General features: G+C 37.5%; 2 protein-coding genes across 7 annotated transcripts in view; one reads left to right on the top strand and one right to left on the bottom strand.

Annotated features, from left to right (window-relative positions):
* Positions 1-1,098: 1,098 nt before the first annotated feature.
* LOC122553006 (ADP-ribosylation factor 6-like) lies at positions 1,099-9,052 on the bottom strand. Of its 4 annotated transcripts, none has more exons than XM_043696403.2 (2): positions 8,896-9,052; positions 1,099-2,612 (listed from the first exon to the last, which is right to left on the bottom strand). In XM_043696403.2, the coding sequence occupies exon 2, from the start codon at positions 2,151-2,153 to the stop codon at positions 1,623-1,625; it is 531 nt and encodes a 176-aa protein (XP_043552338.1). In that variant the 5' UTR covers positions 2,154-2,612; positions 8,896-9,052; the 3' UTR covers positions 1,099-1,622. The 4 variants fall into 4 exon arrangements, with proteins under 4 accessions (XP_043552338.1, XP_043552340.1, XP_043552342.1 ...); XM_043696405.2 differs by having other exon boundaries at positions 1,099-2,615; XM_043696407.2 differs by having other exon boundaries at positions 1,099-2,615; positions 8,974-8,989.
* A 104-nt stretch (positions 9,053-9,156) lies between these two features.
* The window catches only part of srsf7b (serine and arginine rich splicing factor 7b), a 28,284-nt gene continuing 16,148 nt past the window's right edge, over positions 9,157-21,292 (top strand). For 2 of the 3 annotated variants that reach the window (XR_015758502.1, XM_043696402.2), the window contains exon 1: positions 9,157-9,294. Coding sequence is in view for 1 of the 3 variants with exons in the window: in XM_043696402.2 (XP_043552337.1) it covers positions 9,267-9,294 (28 nt within the window). In the remaining 2 variants the exon portion in view is untranslated. The remainder of the gene's footprint in view (positions 9,295-21,292) is intronic. The other variant, XR_015758503.1, reaches the window with a different exon arrangement.

Below are 21,292 nucleotides of genomic sequence, written 5' to 3' on the forward strand. Positions count from 1 at the left end.
TCAAAACATAAAAATTGCATTCATAAACCATGTTCCAGGTAAATTCAAATTCTCAGTTTTGTAACAAAATCTGGTTAAATTCCAGTGTTTCTTTTTGTTCTTATAGTGACTTACACTCAGACTGAGTAAGTGCTCCAAGTCCATTCTATATTGATGGCATCAAATGGTTCATATAATCAATTGTGAGACAACTCAGTGATAGAGGAGTATCAGTCATGAGGTACATTAATTTTGTTTTCAATTGTACAATTTCCCACTTTATTGTTGGTAGGATTTCACATTATTTTATGAATCACAGAGAATATTCATGAACAAATTATCAAAATAAATATATCCACTCTAATATTTCTTTGATATTTCACACTTTTAAGTATAGTAAAACAGTAATATTACCCCACAACATATTGTTTCTGTTTCCATACCAGTGTCAAGAAGTAAACTTCTAATGTTTACTTTATAAGAACTTATACTTCTATCACTCTCAGCAAGCAATGATATTAAATCTGCATTTCAAAACCTGAAGTTTTTTTGTAATGTAGCTTTAAAGATTTTTACCTATTCCAAAATAAACACGATATTTGTTACTATGGTTAGGCCACTTTTGGAATACTGTGTGCAATTCTGATTTCCCTGCTATAGAAAGGATATTGTGAAACTTGATAAGGTTCAGAAAAGATTTACAAGGATGTTGCCAGGATTGGAGGACTTGAGCTATAGGGAGAGGCTGAATAGGCTGGAACAGTTTTCCCTAGAGTGTTGGAGGTTGAGCGATGACCTATTAGAGGTTTATAAAATCATGAGGGGCATAAATAGAGTAGCCAAGGTCTTTTCCTTGGAGTGGGGGAGTCCAAAACTAAAGGGCATAGGTTTAAGGTGAGAAGGGAAAGATTTAAAAGGGACCTAAGGGACAACATTTCCATGCAGAGGGTGTTGCATGTATGGAATAGGCTGCTAGAGGAAATGGGGGGTGGAGGCTGGTACAATTACAACATTTAAAAGGCATCAGGTTGGGTATATGAATAGGAAGTTTTTAAGAGGAATATGGACCAAATGCTGGCAAATAGGACTAGATTAATTTAGGATATCTGGTCAGTATGGATGAGTTGGACCAAAGGGTCTGTCTCCACACTATAGAACTCTATGACTCTAAGTAAACTTTTAACACATATGATGCTTAAATGTTCAGCAACATTGGAGAATAAAAACAACCACAGTATATGGTTGCCTTTTTGCAAACTTTTGAAGTTCTTTATAAACACTAACAGTCTAATGTAAATTTAATACTTATTCTTAAAGATTATCCATTAAATGTAGCACACACACTGTAACTGGACTGCCAGGTATCAATACAGATTCTGCTAATAGATCAACAGTGAAAATAAAAATCTGACTTTTAATCAATCTGACATAGTCAAAGCCACATATAATAAAAGCTAACTGTGATAATAATGTTGCTATAAGCAAATCTTTACCAAGTGCCAAGTTGCTCTTATAATGGTCTAGCCATTCCTCCTATATTGTTAAAAGCATACTTTTCTTTGAAGCAGTTCCACTCTGTTGCAAATTGAAGGCAACGGGTATAAAGTTCATATGCAACATCTCTGTAAGTTTTAACTTTGTTCTCAAGATGTTTTGTAATTAGATGTTAGCCAGGTTAGCCCTTCATACAGTCCATCTCCAGTGGTTGCTGAGGAAGGCTGAACATACCAGTTACGATCTTGAATCCTATTCAGGCCCAGTTTCTCTTGGAGCTCAATGGGTTTCATGGCATTAGGCAGGTCTTGCTTGTTTGCAAAGATTAGAATAATAGCATTGCGCATTTCTCTGTCATTTATGATGCGATATAGCTCTTGTCTGGCTTCGTTAATGCGGTCTCTGTCAGCACAGTCCACCACAAAGATCAACCCCTGGGTACCTGTATAATAGTGCCTCCAAAGAGGTCTGATCTTATCCTGACCACCTACATCCCAGACATTGAACCGAACATTTTTGTAAGTCACTGTCTCCACATTAAAGCCTACAGTTGGAGTTGTACTGACAGGCTGTCCCAGTTTGAGTTTGTATAGCACCGTAGTCTTTCCAGCTGCATCCAGGCCCAGCATCAGAATTCGCATTTCTTTGTTTCCAAAAATCTTTGACAGGAATTTCCCCATTTTAAAAATAATCAATGCAAAATATGTTCTCACAAACAATACTGGATTAATACTGATATTTTAACATCAGATTTCTCGAAATATTAACACAGCCTTTGAAGTATTTGAGGAAAAAAAGCACAAAGGAGTGACAACCTGTTGCAGAAAAGGTAACACCAAAGCGAAATCTCTCACTGTTCTCCCAGATTCTTCTTGCTTGTTAAGTCAAAATCAAATATGAATGAAAAAAGTTTTCCTCCTGCTCTAGTTGTAGCAGTGAATATTGGCTCGAGAAAGTAAGATGATTAGCTTCTGAAATTCATCAGCTTCACAATAACTGAGCAATTCTCAGTTTGTAAAGACCCCAATTAACCAAACAGATTAGCAGAAAAGTGCAGATCGAGTGAAACTGTTTTGACTCCTTCGTTCTCTTCTATTTAGTAGGTTTAAGGCCTTATTACTCAGGCCTCTAAACGCCACCTGCTGGAGGAGATGTAGAATTATTTCATTGGTCCATTTTTGCATCATGTAACTATGGCAATACAAATTCAATAAACTGACACTGAAACACTGCATAAGGACTCTTATAAATTCTGAGTTTAAGTAACTCCAACAGAGATTTTTGAAGATCATTTGCAGAGGTTTATAAAATCATGAGGGGCATGGTTAGGGTAAACAGACAAGGTATTTTCCCTGGAGTGGGGAGTCCACAACTAGAGGGTATTGGTTGAGGGTGAGAAGGGAAAGATTTAAAAGGGACAACTTTTTCATGCACAGGGTTGTGCTGTATGGAATGAGCTACCAGAGGAAGTGGTGGAGGCTGGTACAATTACAGCATTTAGCATCTGGATGAGTATATGAATAGGAAGAGTTTAGAATGATATGGGTCAAGTGCTGGCAAATGGGACTAGGTTAGTTTAGGATATCCGGTCGGCATGGATGAGTTGGACTGAGGAGGTTTCCGTGCTATACTCTAAGGAATTTCTAAAGATGCATTATATAACAGTTCAAGCACTACCAGTCATGAGATCACAATGTACTTATAGGTGAGAAATGCCATTCAATCAAAATTCATTCATCTAAAATGATCATATGCTCCTCCATTTGCTGTATTTAACTATAACTTAAATTGAAGGTTTTCATCTGCACCATTCTATGTGGCGATCAATTCCAAGTATTGATCAACCTTTAATTTCACAGTGCAGAAGGATTTGGGTGTTCTTGAGAACAAAAAGCACAAAAGTTAGCTTGCAGGTACAGCATGTAACTAGAAAGGCAAATGACTTGTTGGACATTTTTGCAAAAAGGATGCAGTGTAAACATAAGTTTTGGTACAACTGACAGGGAATTGTTAGAATGTACTTACAATACTGTCTACAGTTTTGACTTCTTTACATAAGGAAGAATATACTTGTCTTTGAAGCAGTTCAATGTAGATTTACTAGGCAGATTCCTGGGTTGAACTAGTCTTGTTTACAAGGTATATATGATGGGCCCTTCTATGCTGTAAACGTCTATGAGCCTATACTCATTTACAAGAATGAAAGGTGATCCTAAAGAAACAAATAAGGTAGAGCTCCGATGTGGGGGAACCTATAACTAGGAAGCACTGTTTAAAAATAGGTGGTCTCTCATTTAAGACTGAAATCAAGACAAATTTCTTCTCTGAGAGGATTGTTGTCCTTTGGAATTTGCTTCCATAAACAGCATTTGAGTCTGGATTAATGAATGTATTCAAAGTGGTGAGACTTTTTTTTATCTACAAGAAAGTTGAAGGTTATTGGGAGCAAGGAGAAAAGTGGATTTAAGGGCACAATCAGATCAGACATGATCCTCTTGAATAGTGGGACAGGTTGACGAATTACCTACTCCTGTTCCTTATGCTCTTGTTTTCAAGAAACCATTAATTTTCTGGGTCTCTCCATTTTGTGGCAACAATTTAACTTATATTTTGTTTGGTGGGTCATTTTCAAATTATTATTATGATGGGGTAATTCTGTTTTAATTTCCACATTTGGCATTCGGATAGACAAATGCTGGCTTTGTAGTTCTTTACTCATCTAGAAAAAAGACACAAAATATATTAATTATCCTAAACTCTAAACTGTCATCTTAACTAAAAAGAAATAAAAGGGAGGCTTGTACTTATACAGCACCTTTCATGATCACAGGATGTCAGAAATAGTTTTACAATCAATTAAATATTTTTGAAGTTTTTCATAATTTTAATGTAAGAAAAACAGCAACCAATTTGTGCACAGCATGGTCCCACAAACTGAAATGTAAAAATAATAAGAAAACCTTGTTGCAACAAAACTTCGCAAAATATAGTAAAACAAGATTCCGTAGTACTGAAGCAACATTCAACCCCAATACATGAGTTATTAATTTCTCTCCTTTTTCTCTTCTGACTTATGCAATTCAGAACTAATGCAAACCTGTGTTCCAAGCACATTGGGGGTGAAATTGGAATGAGGCTGCAGCATAAAATGGGCAACAATAACTAACAATCATTTACATGCTCTTCCAGTAATATCAAACCAGAAGAAATAGGATAATTGTCAAATCTACACATTCAAAATGGAAGCAAGAGATGGAAAATCACGTAATATTTAAACAATACTGGCAAGCATTTTATGGTGACAATTATAAGGTAACAAGACAATTATCATAATGAAGAACTACCACTTTTATTTTTCTAACAATGACACATTTTGAGATGAAAATCTTGAAATTAAGATCAACATTGATGGTGAACACTTGATATGTTCATTTAATGTGGCTTTATTTGCTAATCATGCAGATAAGATAGTAATTTAAAAAAGAGTTAGGAATATTATACTAACATTGGCCACACTATATTTGGTCCAAACATATTTATGATACCAGAAAGAAAATGGAAGTAATATGTTAATTACTTTATCACAATGTAGGAAGGAACTAATATTTCATGTTCATGCTGTCCTGGTGCAATTCACAACCAATCAATTACTTCTGAAGTGTATCTACTGTCATAACTTTAAGAAATGTAAACGATTCACCATTACTGTTTTTGGCAAAGCTCAGAAATGTAAATTCTCTCACATGAAGCAATAAACAAATCAGAAACTACTGAAGTTAAGGTTTTGCTTTGGGCACAGTCTGCAATCTGGGCATTTAAACCATGCTAGTTTCCTGAAGTGAAGTTATAGTTCTTGTTTCAGTTCAAAATTATTAGTATGTTTCAAATAAAAAAATTCTATGAGCCAGTACAATTAGGCAGTGTCACATTGGATGTCATTTTTGTGCTTCCTTTGCATTAAAAAAATCCTTCATGTACTGTATTTTCGTGGATCTGCTGCAGTTTTATAACGTAATACTGCAAAAACAAATTTATCACAAAAGGTTAACAACTTCTAGTCCCTTACCTACAAGTAACATGATTTTGAATTATCAAAAATGTCTTTAGGCATCTATGCAAAACTATTTACTTCTTTCATTCGTCTGTTTCATAGTAAGCCAACATAAAACACATATGAGCTGTAAATCGGAAACAAAAACAGAAGTTGCTGTAAAAGCTCAGCGGGTCTGGCAGCATCTGTGAAGAGAAATCGGAGTTAACGTTTCTGGTCCGGTGACTGAGGAAGGTACACTGATTTCACTGCACAGGTGCTCCAGACCTGCTGAGCTTTTCCAGCAGCTTCTGTTTTTGTTTCTGATTTACCACATCTGCAATTCTTTCAGTTTTTATAAAATGCATATACTTCATTATAAAATTTTGAAAAGTGCATCAAATATAGCATCAAAAGTCAACCTTCCCTAGAGGAAGTGTATAAACCTGGGACCACCCTCCTACAAAAATATCCTGATCTATGATTTGTAGTACACTCACTTCTAAAAACTACCAATATTATATGAAGTCCAAGCCTATGCTTGAGTTTTCCACAATCCCACTCCCATTATGTGAGTTTGACTCAGCAGTAGCCCTCAATTACAACTGAATCATACAGTGAGTTTAAGTTACTTTTAGGATTTAATCACATAATCTTGGCTGATATTTGAGTGTATAGACAGAATGCTTTATCAGTGGTATCATCTTGCCGTTTGTTCATAAAACTGAGATCCCACAACACTGATAGTTATTATACTGGACCAAACCTAATTGTGAAATAGTGTAAATAAATCTGTAATTTCTTTTGCTGGTGTCAGATATATTGAGCAGTGGCACTCTAAATTGTTACAGAAATCTTATAAGCCTATGGGAAATAGGAACAGGAGTAGGCCATTCAGCCTCTCAAGCCTGCCTACTGTCAGAATCATAGCTGATCCGACATTTCTGAAGTCCACTTTATTGTGTTTTCTCCATAATCGTTGATTTCCCCCTACTAATCAAGAACCTATCTCAGCTTAAATATGCACTCACAGCTCTCTCTGGCAAGGAGTTTCAAAGACACTCAACCCTCTGAGAGAAGGAATTCCCTCCCATCTCAGTCTTAAATTGGCACTGCTTTATTCTGAGACTATGCCCTCTAGTCCTCGGCGCTCCCATGACAGGAAACATCCTCTCAGCAATTACCAAGTATACCCCTTAAGAATCATATATGTTTCAATGCGACCACCTGTCATTCTTCTTAACTCCAATGAGTCCCAATCTGTTCTGCCTTTAATCATAAGACAATCTCTCTATACCCAGGATTATCTTAATGAACCTTCTATGAGCTGCCTCCAACAAAATGATATCTTTCCATAAATAAAGAGATCAAAACTGTGCACAGTACTCCAGATGAGGTCTCGCCAGCATCGTGTACAGTTGCAGTAAGACTTTCCTACTCCTATATTCCAACCTTCTTGAAATAAGGACCAACATTCCATTAGCTTTCCTGATTATTGCTGCACCTGTGTGCTAGCTTTCTGTGATTTGTACACAGATACCCCCAAGTCCCTTTGTGTTGCAAATTTCTGCAGTTTCTTTCCATTTAAATAATACTGTTCTTTTGTTCTCCCTATCAAAATGAATAATTTAATGATTCATTAATTGCCTTTAGGGAAGGGAGTGTACCATGACTAGCCCACATGTTATTCTGGTCCCATACTATTTCATTATTTTTGCCTTTTGAGGTAAGCTTATTGAAAAACAATTGTCTTTCAAGGCCAACTATGTATGAGCAAATGCTGTCTTGCTAGTGCCTTATTTATGAACAAGAAGTACAGAAAGTTGACATCTCTGAGAAGATGTCAATTTCTTGTCACTTACATCTTAAATATATTAAAAGATGTTTGCTTGACGGTAAATAACTTGAGAAATGCTATTGAAGCTTTTTATCTGGCACTCATCGAACAAATGTAACTTTCTCAAGGGAATCTACAGGGAAACTAACAGCCCAAAAGTGATTTTATAAAAATAAATCACAAACTTAAATTGAAATTGCCTAATGAAATTGCCAACTGAAACAGCACACCTAATGGACGAATTCAGAATTACTGATAGCAACCTTCAAATTATTGTGTGCAGGTATTTGAAATTGCTGTCAGTTTCCTTATAATGACGAATTATCCGCTGTGCTGTCATTTCTGCAACAAACTATATTGGAAGTGACTTCCTCAAATGAGGGGACACTTGTAGAGCAATTTTCTAATTAATAATACCAGAGCAATCTAATATCACCTATACTTGTTCAGTCAAAAATAGCTACAGCCTAGTCTGAAATGCCAGTTACTGAAGGGGTCACGCATTGCATGAGATGCTCTTCTTTGGAAAAAATGTTAAAATTGTGTTCTTTAAACATTCCTAGAGCTTAGTCCCATTCATTCTATGCCCAGTCACTACTGCCAGAAAGTAGATTAACTGACCATTCACCTATCTCATTGTCACTTGTGGGATCTTGCCCTGTCTAAAATAGCTAACAATAACTGAGTGAAATGGTTTGAGGACTTTCCAACAAGCACCAAGACATAATTTGGCTGGTGGTGAGAAGGGCAATACTGTGAAATTCTTCATGTACGCCAAGACTCTCTGCACCACCACAGGCTGCCCTTGAAGCAGCTGCAGAGTATAGACTGTCACACATCTTCTGGAATGTGCCTTTGCAAGGAAAGTCTAGAGACAAATGTAGTGGATTTTGTCAAGGTTCATCCCGAGCAGCTCTGTGACACAGGACACTGTGCTCAACGGTCTGTTCCCTGGGACACACAGACACAAACATTGACCACATCTGAAGGACCATCAAATTAGTGAAAGAGGTCTGCCTGAAATTTATTGGGTCTCCTACAGCAAAGAGTTGACTTTGACTGAGTGTTGCAGACTGGCATATTCCAAGGTCCAGGACTACATGCTGAGGGATGCACTAGAGCTTGGGGAAGCTGCCGCGAAGGTGCAGTGGGGAAAAGGCCACCATTCAAGGTCCTCTGCCAAAGTTAAATGGGGGTCTATTCAGTTATCGGACTCCCCCATTTCCTCAAATGTATGTAAACTTAGTCTTGTAAAAATAAGAAATGCCTTGGGGTTGTTTGACTTAAGTGTGCTATAGTGACTATGTTTATTTCTAAAGGTTTTATATGAATAAAGTATATTTTTGAAATAAAAGTTTGGGGTATTTCAGAGATGCAACAACGCACTATATGAATGGAAGTTTCTGTTTCGTTTCTTATACCTTTCATTTGATTTTGTGTTACTTTCTGGTGTTTACAAGAGATAATTCTGGACTGCAAAATAATGTGCACGGTAGGAATAAAAGTTTCAAGTTCGAACAAGGACACAAAATCATTACAACTGCAGTGTGCTCACAATCAAGCTTCATCGATATTCGGTATCAACTCCGCCTACTTCCTCCGTCCGATCTAAATAACGAATTATGGTGCGTACATTGCAGTTTCTGTTGCGTATTGGAAGCCATTTTGGAGCTGTTATTATTCAACGGAAAACACTGTGATCAATATGGATCCCACAGAATACGACAAAGGTTCGGCGCGTACTGCGCACGTGATCTCGATTCCAAACTGCCATCCGTTCCAATCCTTTCAGCCCGCTCGCGCCGCACTTTATCGAGTGCCCGTATGTGACTATGTCCTAAACGCACATGCGCAAGTGACAGAGGCGGGGCGGGTTTCGCTCTCAGTTAATGGAGAACGGGCGAAGGGAAGAGTGAGTGTGTTATTATGTCCCGATACAACCGGTGCGGTGGAGGTGAGGATCCCCCCCCTTTAGCACTGAAGGAAAATCCAAACGGAAAATAAACCCATCAAAACAGGCAAGCGTCTGATCCCCAGGCACCCCCTTCAAATCGGATGCTGCTTGTACAATCCCGAAAGGTGCGGAAGCTGCCATCCGCGCGATGGTGGCACGCCAGCCTCTTCAGCATGGAGGGGGTCGGAGCTGCGAAATGGCGGCCTCTTGTTCTCTTTCCTCTCGTTACTTTCATTTTGGCGATGCCTTTTGCGATTTTGATTTTTGTTTTAAAAACCGCTGTACCTTGACGGTTAAATGTAAATACTGTGAGGAATATACGGGGAGCAGCCACTGAATGACAATAGTGCGCGCTTTGGCGGGCCATGCAGGCGGCAGTGCCTCCATATTGTTTAAGGGTACACAACACATCTCCGGTTTATGCTTAAAGGGTTTGTGAGAAGTGACCACTGAATTGTGAGCCCGACATGTCGGTGATTCTTGACTCGGTCTGGGGACCGAAAAGCAAAGGAAGCACGGCAATGCATCAAGCGATTGGATCTAATACATCATTTTGACTTCCACCCCCAACACGGTTAACCTTGTTCTCGTGCTCATTGGGGGAATTTAACGATGCATTATTATTTAAGATCGTAGCATACACCATTGAAGCTGTGACCCAGGTTTAGAATGTCAATTTATATAATACGTTCGGTTTTCAAAATCAGTTTATTGAGAAATTGTTTATTAAAATTATAAAATTTGGAGTTGTGCCTTCTAGGTTTTTCCCTGTGCCTATAGTAACAGTTGAATTTTACTTTGATTTTTATGGTGAGCAATAAATTCACAAGAGAAATTGGTTGCCTTGAGAGATTAGGTTATTTTATACAATAGAGGTAAGCTTGATTATACTATAAAGTTAAAAGTCTGTGCTTGTCAGAAACTGAATTACTTTCATAAGCAGCAAATAAAAAAATGCTGGTATATGGAATCACTTGATCCACACTACCTGTTCTGGTTCTAGTTCCACATTCCAATGTAACCTAAACTATTTTTGCTTACACTTTATGTCATCTTCCATATTTTTATTCAGTGTTTATATAACCCTTCCTGGGTACAGGTTTGTTTCCTTCATTCTCACTTACTAGTGAGAAATTCCATTTCCTATTGATCTGAGCAATCCAACCATCTTTGCTTCAAGTGTCAGCCTTGACTGTGGCAGCACTCTTACAGCTGAGTGAAAGTAGGGATTTCACCTGGACATCCTGGAACCAACATCTAGTGATTTTCTTACTGCTGTCTGTGGGACCATGCTGTGCACAAATTAACTAATCTTATAACAGTGACTGCACATGAGATCATGGAGCAGGCGAAAACCATTCAACCTCTCAACCCTGCTCCACCATTCTAGATTATAGCTGATCATCTACCTCACTGCCATATTCTTGCACTATCCCATGTCCTTTGTTGGAACCTGTTGGACTATAACCTGGTGTTTTGTGATTTTTAACTATGCCCATTGATGATATTGAATGACTTCATTAGGTGTAAAGTGCTTTAGACATTGTTAGGAATGGCTTTGTAGAAATGCTTAATGTATTATTAGTTCTGAGCTGAGTGCCCGACATTTCCGATTCAACAGAAATACATTATTAGTACAGTATTAGTACATGAAAATACTTTCATTTTTACTGCACATATTAGATTTCTTTTTATCTTCTCAGCTGCAAACCTATTTATATTTTACAATATCCTAATTCTTAAGCCAATTGATATCACAATCTGCTTTTAAAATCTTAGTTCTGTAATTTTTGTGATCTTCTGAGGTACTGTATCACTCTTCATTTAACTTCTGATCATTTTAATTTATGTTTCCTCTCTTTTTAAAATTGTGCTGCATATACCTCTGTTTACTGTTGCTGTCAGATCAACCAATTATAATACTACTTGTCTAGTACTGTTTGGTTCTCTTTTCTACAGTTTGCAAGGTCAGTTTTATTTTCCCTGAGTATATGTCATAGTTTTTACAGCATAGAAAGAGGTCTTTCAGTCAGTCATCAAACAACCATCTATTCTAATCGTACGTTCTAGCATTTGGCCCATAGCCTTGTATGCTTTGGTGTTTCGAGTGCTTATCTAAATAGTGCTTAAATGTCTTGAATGCCTTATGGGCAGAGAGTTCCAGATAACCACAACCCTTTGGGTGAAAAATATTTTCCTCAAATTCCCTCTAAACATCCTGCTCCTTGTCTTAAAACTTGCCCTTTTGTTATTGGTCTCTGTACTAGTGTGTGGGGGGAATCTATTTACCTTGTCTATGCCCCTCAGAACTATGTACACCTCATTTGGATTCCTCCCACCTCAGCCGCCTTTGCTCTGAGAAAACTAATCCCAGTATCTGTAGTCTCTCTTTCATTAATTGGATTGCTGTAGCCCAGGCAACACCCTGCTGAATCTCTCCTGCACTCTTTTTAGTCCAGTTTCATCCTCATGCTGTGGTGACCAGAACCCACAGTACTCCTCCTGTGGCCTAATTAACATAGTATGCAGCTCCATCATAAATTCCTTGATCTTGTACTCAATGCCCTGTCTAATAAAGGCAAGTATCCCATATTCTTTCTTATTCATCTATCCTGCCTTTAAAGATCTATGGATATGTAAGCTGAGGTACCTCTGATCCTCTGCACTACTTTGGTACTCCTTTGCTTTGTTAGTCCTCCCAAAACCCCTCACCTTTCAGGATTAAATTCCATTTGCCATTATTCAATCCATCTGACTAGCCCACCTATATTGTCCCATAGTTTGTCTTTTCTCCTTGCTATCTACCAACCATCAATTTTCATGTCCTCTGTGAACTTACTGATCATACCTTCTACCTTCATGTCTAGATCATTAATGTACTCAAAAAGCAAAGGACCTAGCCACTAGGTGCAAGCTTCGTGTCATAAAATATCATTCAGCCATTGCTGTCCACATGCTGCCATTAAGCCAGCTTTGACTCCAAGTTGACCAGTTGCCCTGGTCCCCAGAATCCCTTAGCTTCTTACCAGCCCACCATGCAAAACGTAATCTAAAACCTTATTGAAGTCCACACAGACTACACCAACTGCACTACCCTCATCTACACATCTAGTAACCTTGTAAAATTCAATTAAGTTGTTAGGTATGATCTCCTTACAAAATCATGCTGATTTCCTGGATTAATTCTGTGCCTTGGAACTTTTCCAGTAGTTTCCCTACCACCGATTCATTTATATAGAAATAAAATATCTTGGTATGTTCCTGGGATAAATGTTCATTTACTGCGGCTGTCCTGCAATCCTGCAGTTAATTTTTTTTAATACCTGGTTTTAGTTTAAGGAATTCAGTGTCGTAGTTCCCCAGACACTTGGTAGTAGTCAAACTATAACATGACTTATATATTTATTATCTTGCTTGTGTAGGTTACTATTTTTATACATTGAGTATCATTGTCTCCCGATAAGTGACTGCATATTATGTTCTAACTGAATAAATGTTTAAGTACTCCTATTAAACAAGAATAAATATATATCGGTTCCTTTTATTTAGATAACTAATTGTCACTGTTTTGCAATATACTATACTAATTAGCCCAGAGTTGATTAGAGAAATAACACTGCTGATAAACATCAACACCATTGAAAAGTTCTGATAATGTTTTGGTCTGGTTCTACCTATTCATATTTTTTCAATATGTTTACTGACATCAGCTATCCAATAATCATTGCTGACTGCATGTGCTCAATGTTGATTATTTACAAATGTTATGAAGCTGATTTTTTTTTTCATACTGTCACGTTTTGTTTAAATATATTTCTGTGATATCCCTGCCAGTGTGCATGTTCCTGGGTGTCAGTTAACAACCATTTTTCTTTCTACAAAATGTTGGTGCTCCAAATGCTCCCAGCTAGTAACATTTCTTCACTTGACCAGAATGCGTATTGGCTTTTCATTTGATAAACCAGGGTACGTTCTCAAACTAGAAGAATTCGATAATTGAATGGACCTTGAAAAGGGATTTTCATTTTTGTAGCAAAGGGGTGATCGATACTGTTTTGAAAACATGCAAGAAAATTTTCACAGCTATAATGCTTCTTGCATATACCATAGAGAATGAATGTGAAAAACCCTCTTTGGAATAATGATATAGCAAAAATGTTTCTGCATAAGTTAACATGCGTGCACTCTATTCTAAGAACCTGTTTTAATGTCATAGGTTCAACTACTCCAGTGTATTGGAATCGGCTATTCATGTTTTTTGGCCTCTGTTCCTAGTTTATTTGTATCATGGTATTATTCCAAAAAAATCAGATATGCTATTATTATAATTTTTTTTTAAAATTATCATTTTTCTGATGTTGGGTGCGTTGCAATAGAAAAGTGAGCTCTAGTCACATATTCCCATAGTAAGGGGAAGTTGTAAGGAGGCTTGCATTAGAATTGTACAATTTTTAGTGACTAGTTCCCTATGCATAGATGTGATTTCTAGAGCCAGATCATAAAAAATGTGCAATCATGTTAATTGAAAAATTATTGTACATCATCAAACATTTTGATTACATCTCATGCACAATATACAGTGGTTACCTTTTGTAATTGTGGACTGTCATCCATAACATACTAAACCCATTCAGTAATGTATTTCTAATCTTGTCCTCCTTCCCCATCTCAGTCTAAAACTGAATCCTTTGCTAATTTTGAAATTTTGTTCAGAAACTACATGTTTTGCTGTGCTTGTATGCAATTCATCTTCAGTTTGACATATTGTCTAGGAATGAGGTGGTCTTTAATGAACATTAGGACTTAATGTTAATGGTGAAAACTTTGTGTTCAGAAAACAGGGTCCCATTCAGCAACTAAAATTTTTGATCTGCATTATTTTAGACTGCCAGTTTTGTTGCCACTTGCACAGGAGGGCATCAAGCTGAAGATAGTTAGAAGGAGATTTATATGGAAATAACTTGAGACCTGTAGTTGACACTTTTGGTTACTGACTAGAAATTACAAGAATGAACTTTGACCAGATTCCTACCATTCATCTTTGTGGCTGACGAAAAAATGGGCCAGAGAACATGAGAAAAACTAATCAAACTTTGAATCGAGATTCTAAGAATTTCCTAATTTGCAAGACCCCCATGTCACTATTGTACTAGTTGATTCTCATTTGTAAGAAATTTCTAAAATTCTGACAGTTTGGTATGCATACCAATATGCAATTCACTTTTGCTGTTTGTATTAAAACTTTATGCTTTAGTCTGAGTTGCGACTAAGGGACTTTTCTGAGATGTTCTTGCTGCCTGTGTGATTAAACGAACGCACCAAAGCACTGATGCAAGATGCCATTTGAGTGAAGGGGTTGTGATGAATGTGACAGTGGTGGTTTTGAGGCGGAGGGGTGTTGAAAAAGAATACAGTACAGTTCGGTCAAAGCTGCAGTGAGCTGTTTTAAGCTCATGTTACCTACCTGCTATCAAGACATCTCTTCGTGATTAGAATAGAACTTTGAAGTTGAACATTGAAGATCCAGTTATGGTCCATGATGGAACCAGTGGCAAAAGTTGAACTGAGTGGTTCAGAAATTTTGGTGGAAATTAAAATATAACTTTGCAATTAATATATTTTGTTATTTGGGCAAATAAATTAGAGTTTTATAAAAGCACAATGCTAGAAAAACTTAGGTCAGGCAGCATGTGCAGATAGAAACTTAGTAAATGTTTCAGGTCAAGTGACCTTTTGTCAGAAGTAAAGAAGGATTGCATTGGAAGGTTTTTAATCAGGTTTAAAAAGGGATAAGGCAGAAAGAAGAAAAGGCAAAGAAACAATGTTGGAGAAATTCAACAGGTCTGACAGTATCTGTGGAGAGAGAAACTGAGTTAACGTTTTGAGTCCACTATGATTTCTTTGAGAACGAAAGGCAAGTTCTTTGATTACAGGGGGACAAAGGGAGATTTTAAAATAAAAGATTTCATGATGCAAAAGCTGAAGAGAGTGTTGATGGGCAAAGAAATAAAGGTTTTGTCCAAATGGTGTAAATGGCTAGGCAAAAACATAATTAAATGCAACATGAGGAATAAAGAAACAAAAAGCAAACAGAATGAACATAATTAGAAAGGACAATAAGCCGAAGGCAGAGTTGTGATCTAAAGTTGTTGAACTCTTGAGCCCAGATGACTATAGAGATTTAAATTGATAACAAGGTGTTCTTGCGTTTGCATTGGAACACACCATGGGCAGAAATGTCATTGTGGGAGAAGGTGAAAAATGATGAGCACCTGGAAGCTTGGGGTCAGTTAAAAGGAGTTTTGTATAAAGTGTTACTCAGTCATGAGTTTGAACCCTCCAAGGTAGAAGTGATTGCATCATGAACTGAATGTACAGTATGCTAATTGAAAGAGTAGAATTAAATTGGTTCCATTTGGGAAAAAAATATTTCGGGCATTCGATGATGAAAACGGTAAGTGTTGCGTCTCCTGTGCTTGCGTGAGAACCTACTGTAGGGGAGAAGCTACTGTAGGGAAGTATGTGGGTTTTAGGCGTGAATGAGAAGTGGACGAGGATGTCAAAAAGGGACTGATCAATTTGGAATTGTAAAAGTGCAGGCAGGGAAAATGAGTTTGGTTTAAGGTTGCCAACTTATAGATGTATTATGATGTCATGGAATCAATGTCCTGTGGCACAATTGTTCAAGCCCATCCACTGTGCTGAGGGGACAATCAAAAGACCCAGGCACCTGCTGAACTGGGTACAGCCCTTTATAAGCAATTGCTGCTAAATCCTCAGCTCAGACCCCAGTTACTGTACTTTCCCCATACATATGGGTTCCTGAAAAACAATCTCTTAAGCAAGCATTGATCAACTGCCTTGGGTTTTAGTCTCAAACCAGTGCAATGCTTCCTCCTGTTTGTTGCATTAGCAGATATGGCATTGTAATGAATGTAAAGCATCTAGGAGGTTTCCTCTTACAGACAAATTTTTGTAAAGTATGCTGTTCTCCACAGCTATATGGGAGTGTTAATATATGATGGCAGGAACAGGTGTGAATGCGTTACATGTACATGACCCATGTCTGGTTCTGGTGCATTTAAATCATCACATTGGCAAAAATGCTGTCTGATTGCTATTATACAATGAATAATAAGCTTTTGACTATTGTGTATATTAATTTATTTTCTTAAAATATCACATTGCTTTCAATTGCCACATGCTGATTCTAGGAGATTCTGGGCTATTCCATATGATTTGGTCGTATCATACTGGACTTGGTGGAAATGGCAGAGGATGATGCCCTGCTTCCTTTAATAACTGCATTCCATTTTCCCAGTCTTATGGTGGAACCTAATTTGATGGTGCAACCTTCTTTATCAATGCTTCTGACATTTTTTTTCTCAACTATGGATTCTCGTCCAGCATAGTTGATGGACGTCTCCAAACGGACTGTTCCCTGCATGCACCTTTGTGCACTCCTTAGTTATCCTAATACCCATGTCATTCCATGCAGCAAATATTGATGTATGCGTGTTATGTGTCCATTGCGTCATTTTTCTTGAACTTTCAATTTTATTCTGTATTTGCAGTTTATGATGTGTTTTCCTCTTTGAGGAGATGACAGGCTGGGTGACCACTTTGCAGACAACCCATTAAGTCTGCCAGCATGACCCCAGTTTCTGGTTGTTTGTCACTTTGATTCTTGACCTCACTCCCATAGTAATCTTTCTGTCCATAGCCTTCTCCAACACTGGCTTAATGATCAACATCTTTCCTTTTGATTTGGCTCTACAGCCTCTGAACTCACCAAGTTATTTTGGATCATAACCTCTCCGTTCTTTTTCTTTCTTTCATTTTATTTGTTTGTCTTATTTGTTTCTTTATTCATTTGTATTGCATTCAAATGATTTTTATCATTCAATTGGACTTAATTTTGTTCCTTTATGCATCAACCCTTTAAGAAGATTTCTCTTAAGCTCTGTTTATAAAAATAAGGTATCGTCTATTTCAAGAAAATCTGTTGCACTTTACCCTACCATGGAACTTGTCTTTTGTTCTTCTACCACCTCCCTTCTTTTGCTGTTGTAAAAACTCTTTTGTAGATTTTTTTCTATTCTGGTGAAAGGTAACTTACCTTTGTGCGCTCTCTTTCTTTCTCTGTCACTCTCTCTCTCTAGACACCACCTGACCATGTCCAGTTTGCTGAGCTTTTCCAGCAGTTTTGTTCTTATATTAAATTAGGATTTCAATCACTTCACTGAAAGAAGCGTGTATGATGTGGGGCGCTTGCACCAGTATGGGCAAAATAAGTTGTTTGATTAGAAAATATCTGAAACATGTTTAGAGATGTTATTACAACCCTAGAAAACAGTTGGGATTTGAACTGAGCTGTCCTGGTGCTGGGACACTACCACTGTACAACAGACCCTTCCAAGAAATTACCTTGGAATATTTTTTAATCAACCTGTTCATGGTTATTATTACACCACCCTAAAAATAGTTGGGTGTTGAGCCTGGGTATCTGGCTGAGAGGTTGGAACTGTGCCACAAAAGCCCCGCCAAAAATTGTATTATTGAAATGGTCTCCATTTTAATCAACTAAGAGTAGAGGATAGAGAAAATTGATGAAGGAACAGCTGGGAGGATTCAAGTAGAGTACTTGCAAAGCAGTTAAAGTATAAAGAATGTAGAGAAGAGTAATGATTGAGATTCAAAAATGTAAAGTGTGTCAGGAAGAGATGTCCAAGAGTTTAACAAGTTTCATATCATTCCTGAGATGAGGCCTCCGGCTAGCCAGCATTTATTGTCTATTGTTAGTTTTATTTGAGAAGGTGGTGCCAAGTTGCCATCTTCAACTACTGCAATTTTTGTTGTTAAGATACAGCCCCAGTGCTTCTAGGAAAGGAGGTCAAGGATTTTGTTCCGGTGTCAGTGAAGGAACAGTAATATCCCCTCCAAGTCGGGCATTTGGCCTCCCGTGCATCAGCTGTCTTGTCCTGCTAAATGGTAGAGGTTATCATTTTGGAAGATGCTGTGAAAGGAGCCTTGATGAATTGCTATAGTCATTTAGTAAGTGGTGTACACAGCTAATGCTGCAGGAATAGATATTAAAAGGGGTGAGATGGCTGCCAGCCAAATGGGCTGCTTTGTACTATATTTGAATGTTGTTGGTGGTGCATTTATCGAGGCAAATGGAGAGTATTCCATCACAATCCTTTTTTTTAATTAGGAGAAAGTGAGGACTGCAGATCCTGGAGATCAGTGTCTTGAGTGTGGTGCTGGAAAAGCACAGCAGGTCAGGCAGCATCCGAGGAGCAGGAGAATTGAAGTTTCGGGCATAAGTACTTCATCAGGAATTTCCTGATTAAGGGCTTGTGCCCAAAATGTCGATTCTTCTGCTCCTCAGCTGCTGCCTGACCTGCTGTGCTTTTCTAGCACCACACTCTCGACTCCATTTTTTTTTTAATGCCTTATGGATGGTGGTGAGGCATTGGGACTTAACTTGCTACACAATCAATGAAGAATTACTTGCTGCAGAAGTCCCATTACTTGATTTGCTCTTGTATCAACGATATTCATATAGCTGGTCCTGTTCAGTATATTGTTAATGGTAACTCCCACGATGTTGGTAGTGGGGATTCATTAATGGGTGGTCATTCCATTAAACCTCAAGTGGTAATGGTTAGATGGGATTGACAGATGTCTTTAATTATTCTCTTTCCACATTGTGAATTTTGTATTTTTGATTTTAAATGTATAATCTATCTTAAAGAATTAATATGCTTTTAATATCCTACAAATAGTGAGTTGTATGCAAGCTGATGTTGGGAAAAGTATTTGTGGCACAAATTTGTATATCATGAGGCGGGTTGTCAGAATGAAGAAAATGCAACCTACTGGTTCTCTGTATTACTTTTGAAGTTGCATACTAATGTGGCCTTTGAGACCTTTCCTGATGTGTAGGAGAAAGTGAGGACTGCAGATGCTGGAGATCAGAGCTGAAAAATGTGTTGCTGGAAAAGCGCAGCAGGTCAGGCAGCATCCAAGGAGCAGGAGAATCGACGTTTCGGGCATAAGCCCTTCTTCAGGAAACGTCGATTCTCCTGCTCCTTGGATGCTGCCTGATCTGCTGCGCTTTTCCAGCAACACATTTTTCAGCTTTCCTAATGTGTGTCAATTTCAGCTATTTACTCTTTCCAAATTGCTGTTAGCTCTGGTTCTCCCCATTTTTTGATATCCTCTTTTTCAATCTCTGGTTGCTGGCTCAGGATTACAGTGATGCATGTCCAGTCTGTTCATCCCCGCACCACCATGACAGACAAATGTGTTTGTGTCCATTCGGGCATACAAAACACTCAGTGTAACATTTGGGATGAGACCTTGTTTGACAACATTATCTTAATAGGTCTATCATCTATATGAAAAAGTGTTGAGGGTTGTCCCTGTCCTTCTAAATGAGTTAACATAGGTGTGTGTGTGGATGACAGTCTCAGCAGAGAAAAAAATTAGGAAATTACAAAACAGGTAAATAAACTGAGTACAGAAATGGGTCTTGGGTATTGAATTTTGTTCTGGGGCCAACTTATTAAGAATAGCAATATATAGACTTATAGCCTAACCGCATGGTTGATTTGTTAAAATAACCAATTGTATTAGTTTTGTATTTGCAACAACAAACACATCTTTGAATTTCTCTCAGTTAATCAAAATTCAGATGATACTTTTGAAGCAACTTGTTTAGTGAATGAATGTATAGAGTACTGAATTATCGTTAATTCTGTGTAGTTAGTTCATTTAGTACTTGTGATTGAGTTGTATGATTTTTGCCATATTTTAGTCAGTCCTTTTGATATATTTTGTTCAAACTTGTATATATGTGGATGTATTTCAATGTTTTTCCCCTTACTACAGAAGATGGTGACCATACTACTACTAAGTACAATAAATTCCATAATGTAGACATTGTCCACCAGTGTTAGTTACTTAAAAACTTGCAGGTTTAATGCTCAGTGTTCCCTTTGCATTTGCTGAGCAGCCCTTTCTGTATATTTTAATTTTTTTTCAGTAATGGTTAAGAGAGGAATGCTGATAAATTATCAGAATAGTTCTTTAGTTGTGCCATGTATCTTTGTACTTAATTGTACGTAGATTGCCCAGTTACTGAAATGTGTTTTGTTTACCTAATTGGCATATCCAGTTTTCTTAGGTTCTGTTACAAAATGTCCAAATAACTATGTACTCAAAATCAGTAGAGTTTGAACTCAAAACTTGACTGAGAGGTGAATGCTGACAACTTAGCCACATTGACAGTTTCTGATCAAAGTATGTTAAATGATTAACAAGTACAAGTTACAACCCATGAATCATTTCTATTACCAACCACATAGCCATATTTATCACTGGCCTGCTGGTGTTAACTATCGACCTACATTATTGCTCAGGTTTTTTTAAATTACTTTCCTTCACGTTCATAATTCTTTTACCCTGTGTCTTTGGTTCACTTGTAGTCTCTTGTATTTGGATTATTAGCTCTTCATATGTGCAAGCGAAAGAAATACTTGTCTTAAAGTCTATGCTCTTTTCTATTTTTATTTTCAACTTTTATTTCTAGCCCTTACTAATCAATCTTCATCAATTCCACTACAGTCTGCAGTCAGTTCGTCATGCAGTTTTTTCTTTTCCATTCCACATTGAGTCAGTGGCATAAAAACAGTATGCTGACAATGCAGGAGAGATAAGGCAACATTTGTGGAAAGAGAAATAATTAATGTTTCAGATTAATCATGGATCTTTAAAACATTGTTTCGTTGTGCACAGACATAACCATACTTTGGATATTTCCTGCATTTTTCACTTTTATTCAAGATTTCCAGCAATCACAATATTTTACTGTGACTAAAATTCTGGTTCCAAATGAGTCTGCTGCCAAACATTCCCATCGTATCTGCACTTCTCAAGCAGTTTTCCCTACTGTCATAAATTTGTTGATCTTGAACATAGGTATTTTGCCATG

The sequence above is a fragment of the Chiloscyllium plagiosum genome, unplaced genomic scaffold, assembly GCF_037043375.1.
Source record: "Chiloscyllium plagiosum isolate Xiang-an unplaced genomic scaffold, Cpla_swu_hap1 HiC_scaffold_10, whole genome shotgun sequence".
Taxonomy (NCBI): Eukaryota; Metazoa; Chordata; class Chondrichthyes; order Orectolobiformes; family Hemiscylliidae; genus Chiloscyllium; species Chiloscyllium plagiosum.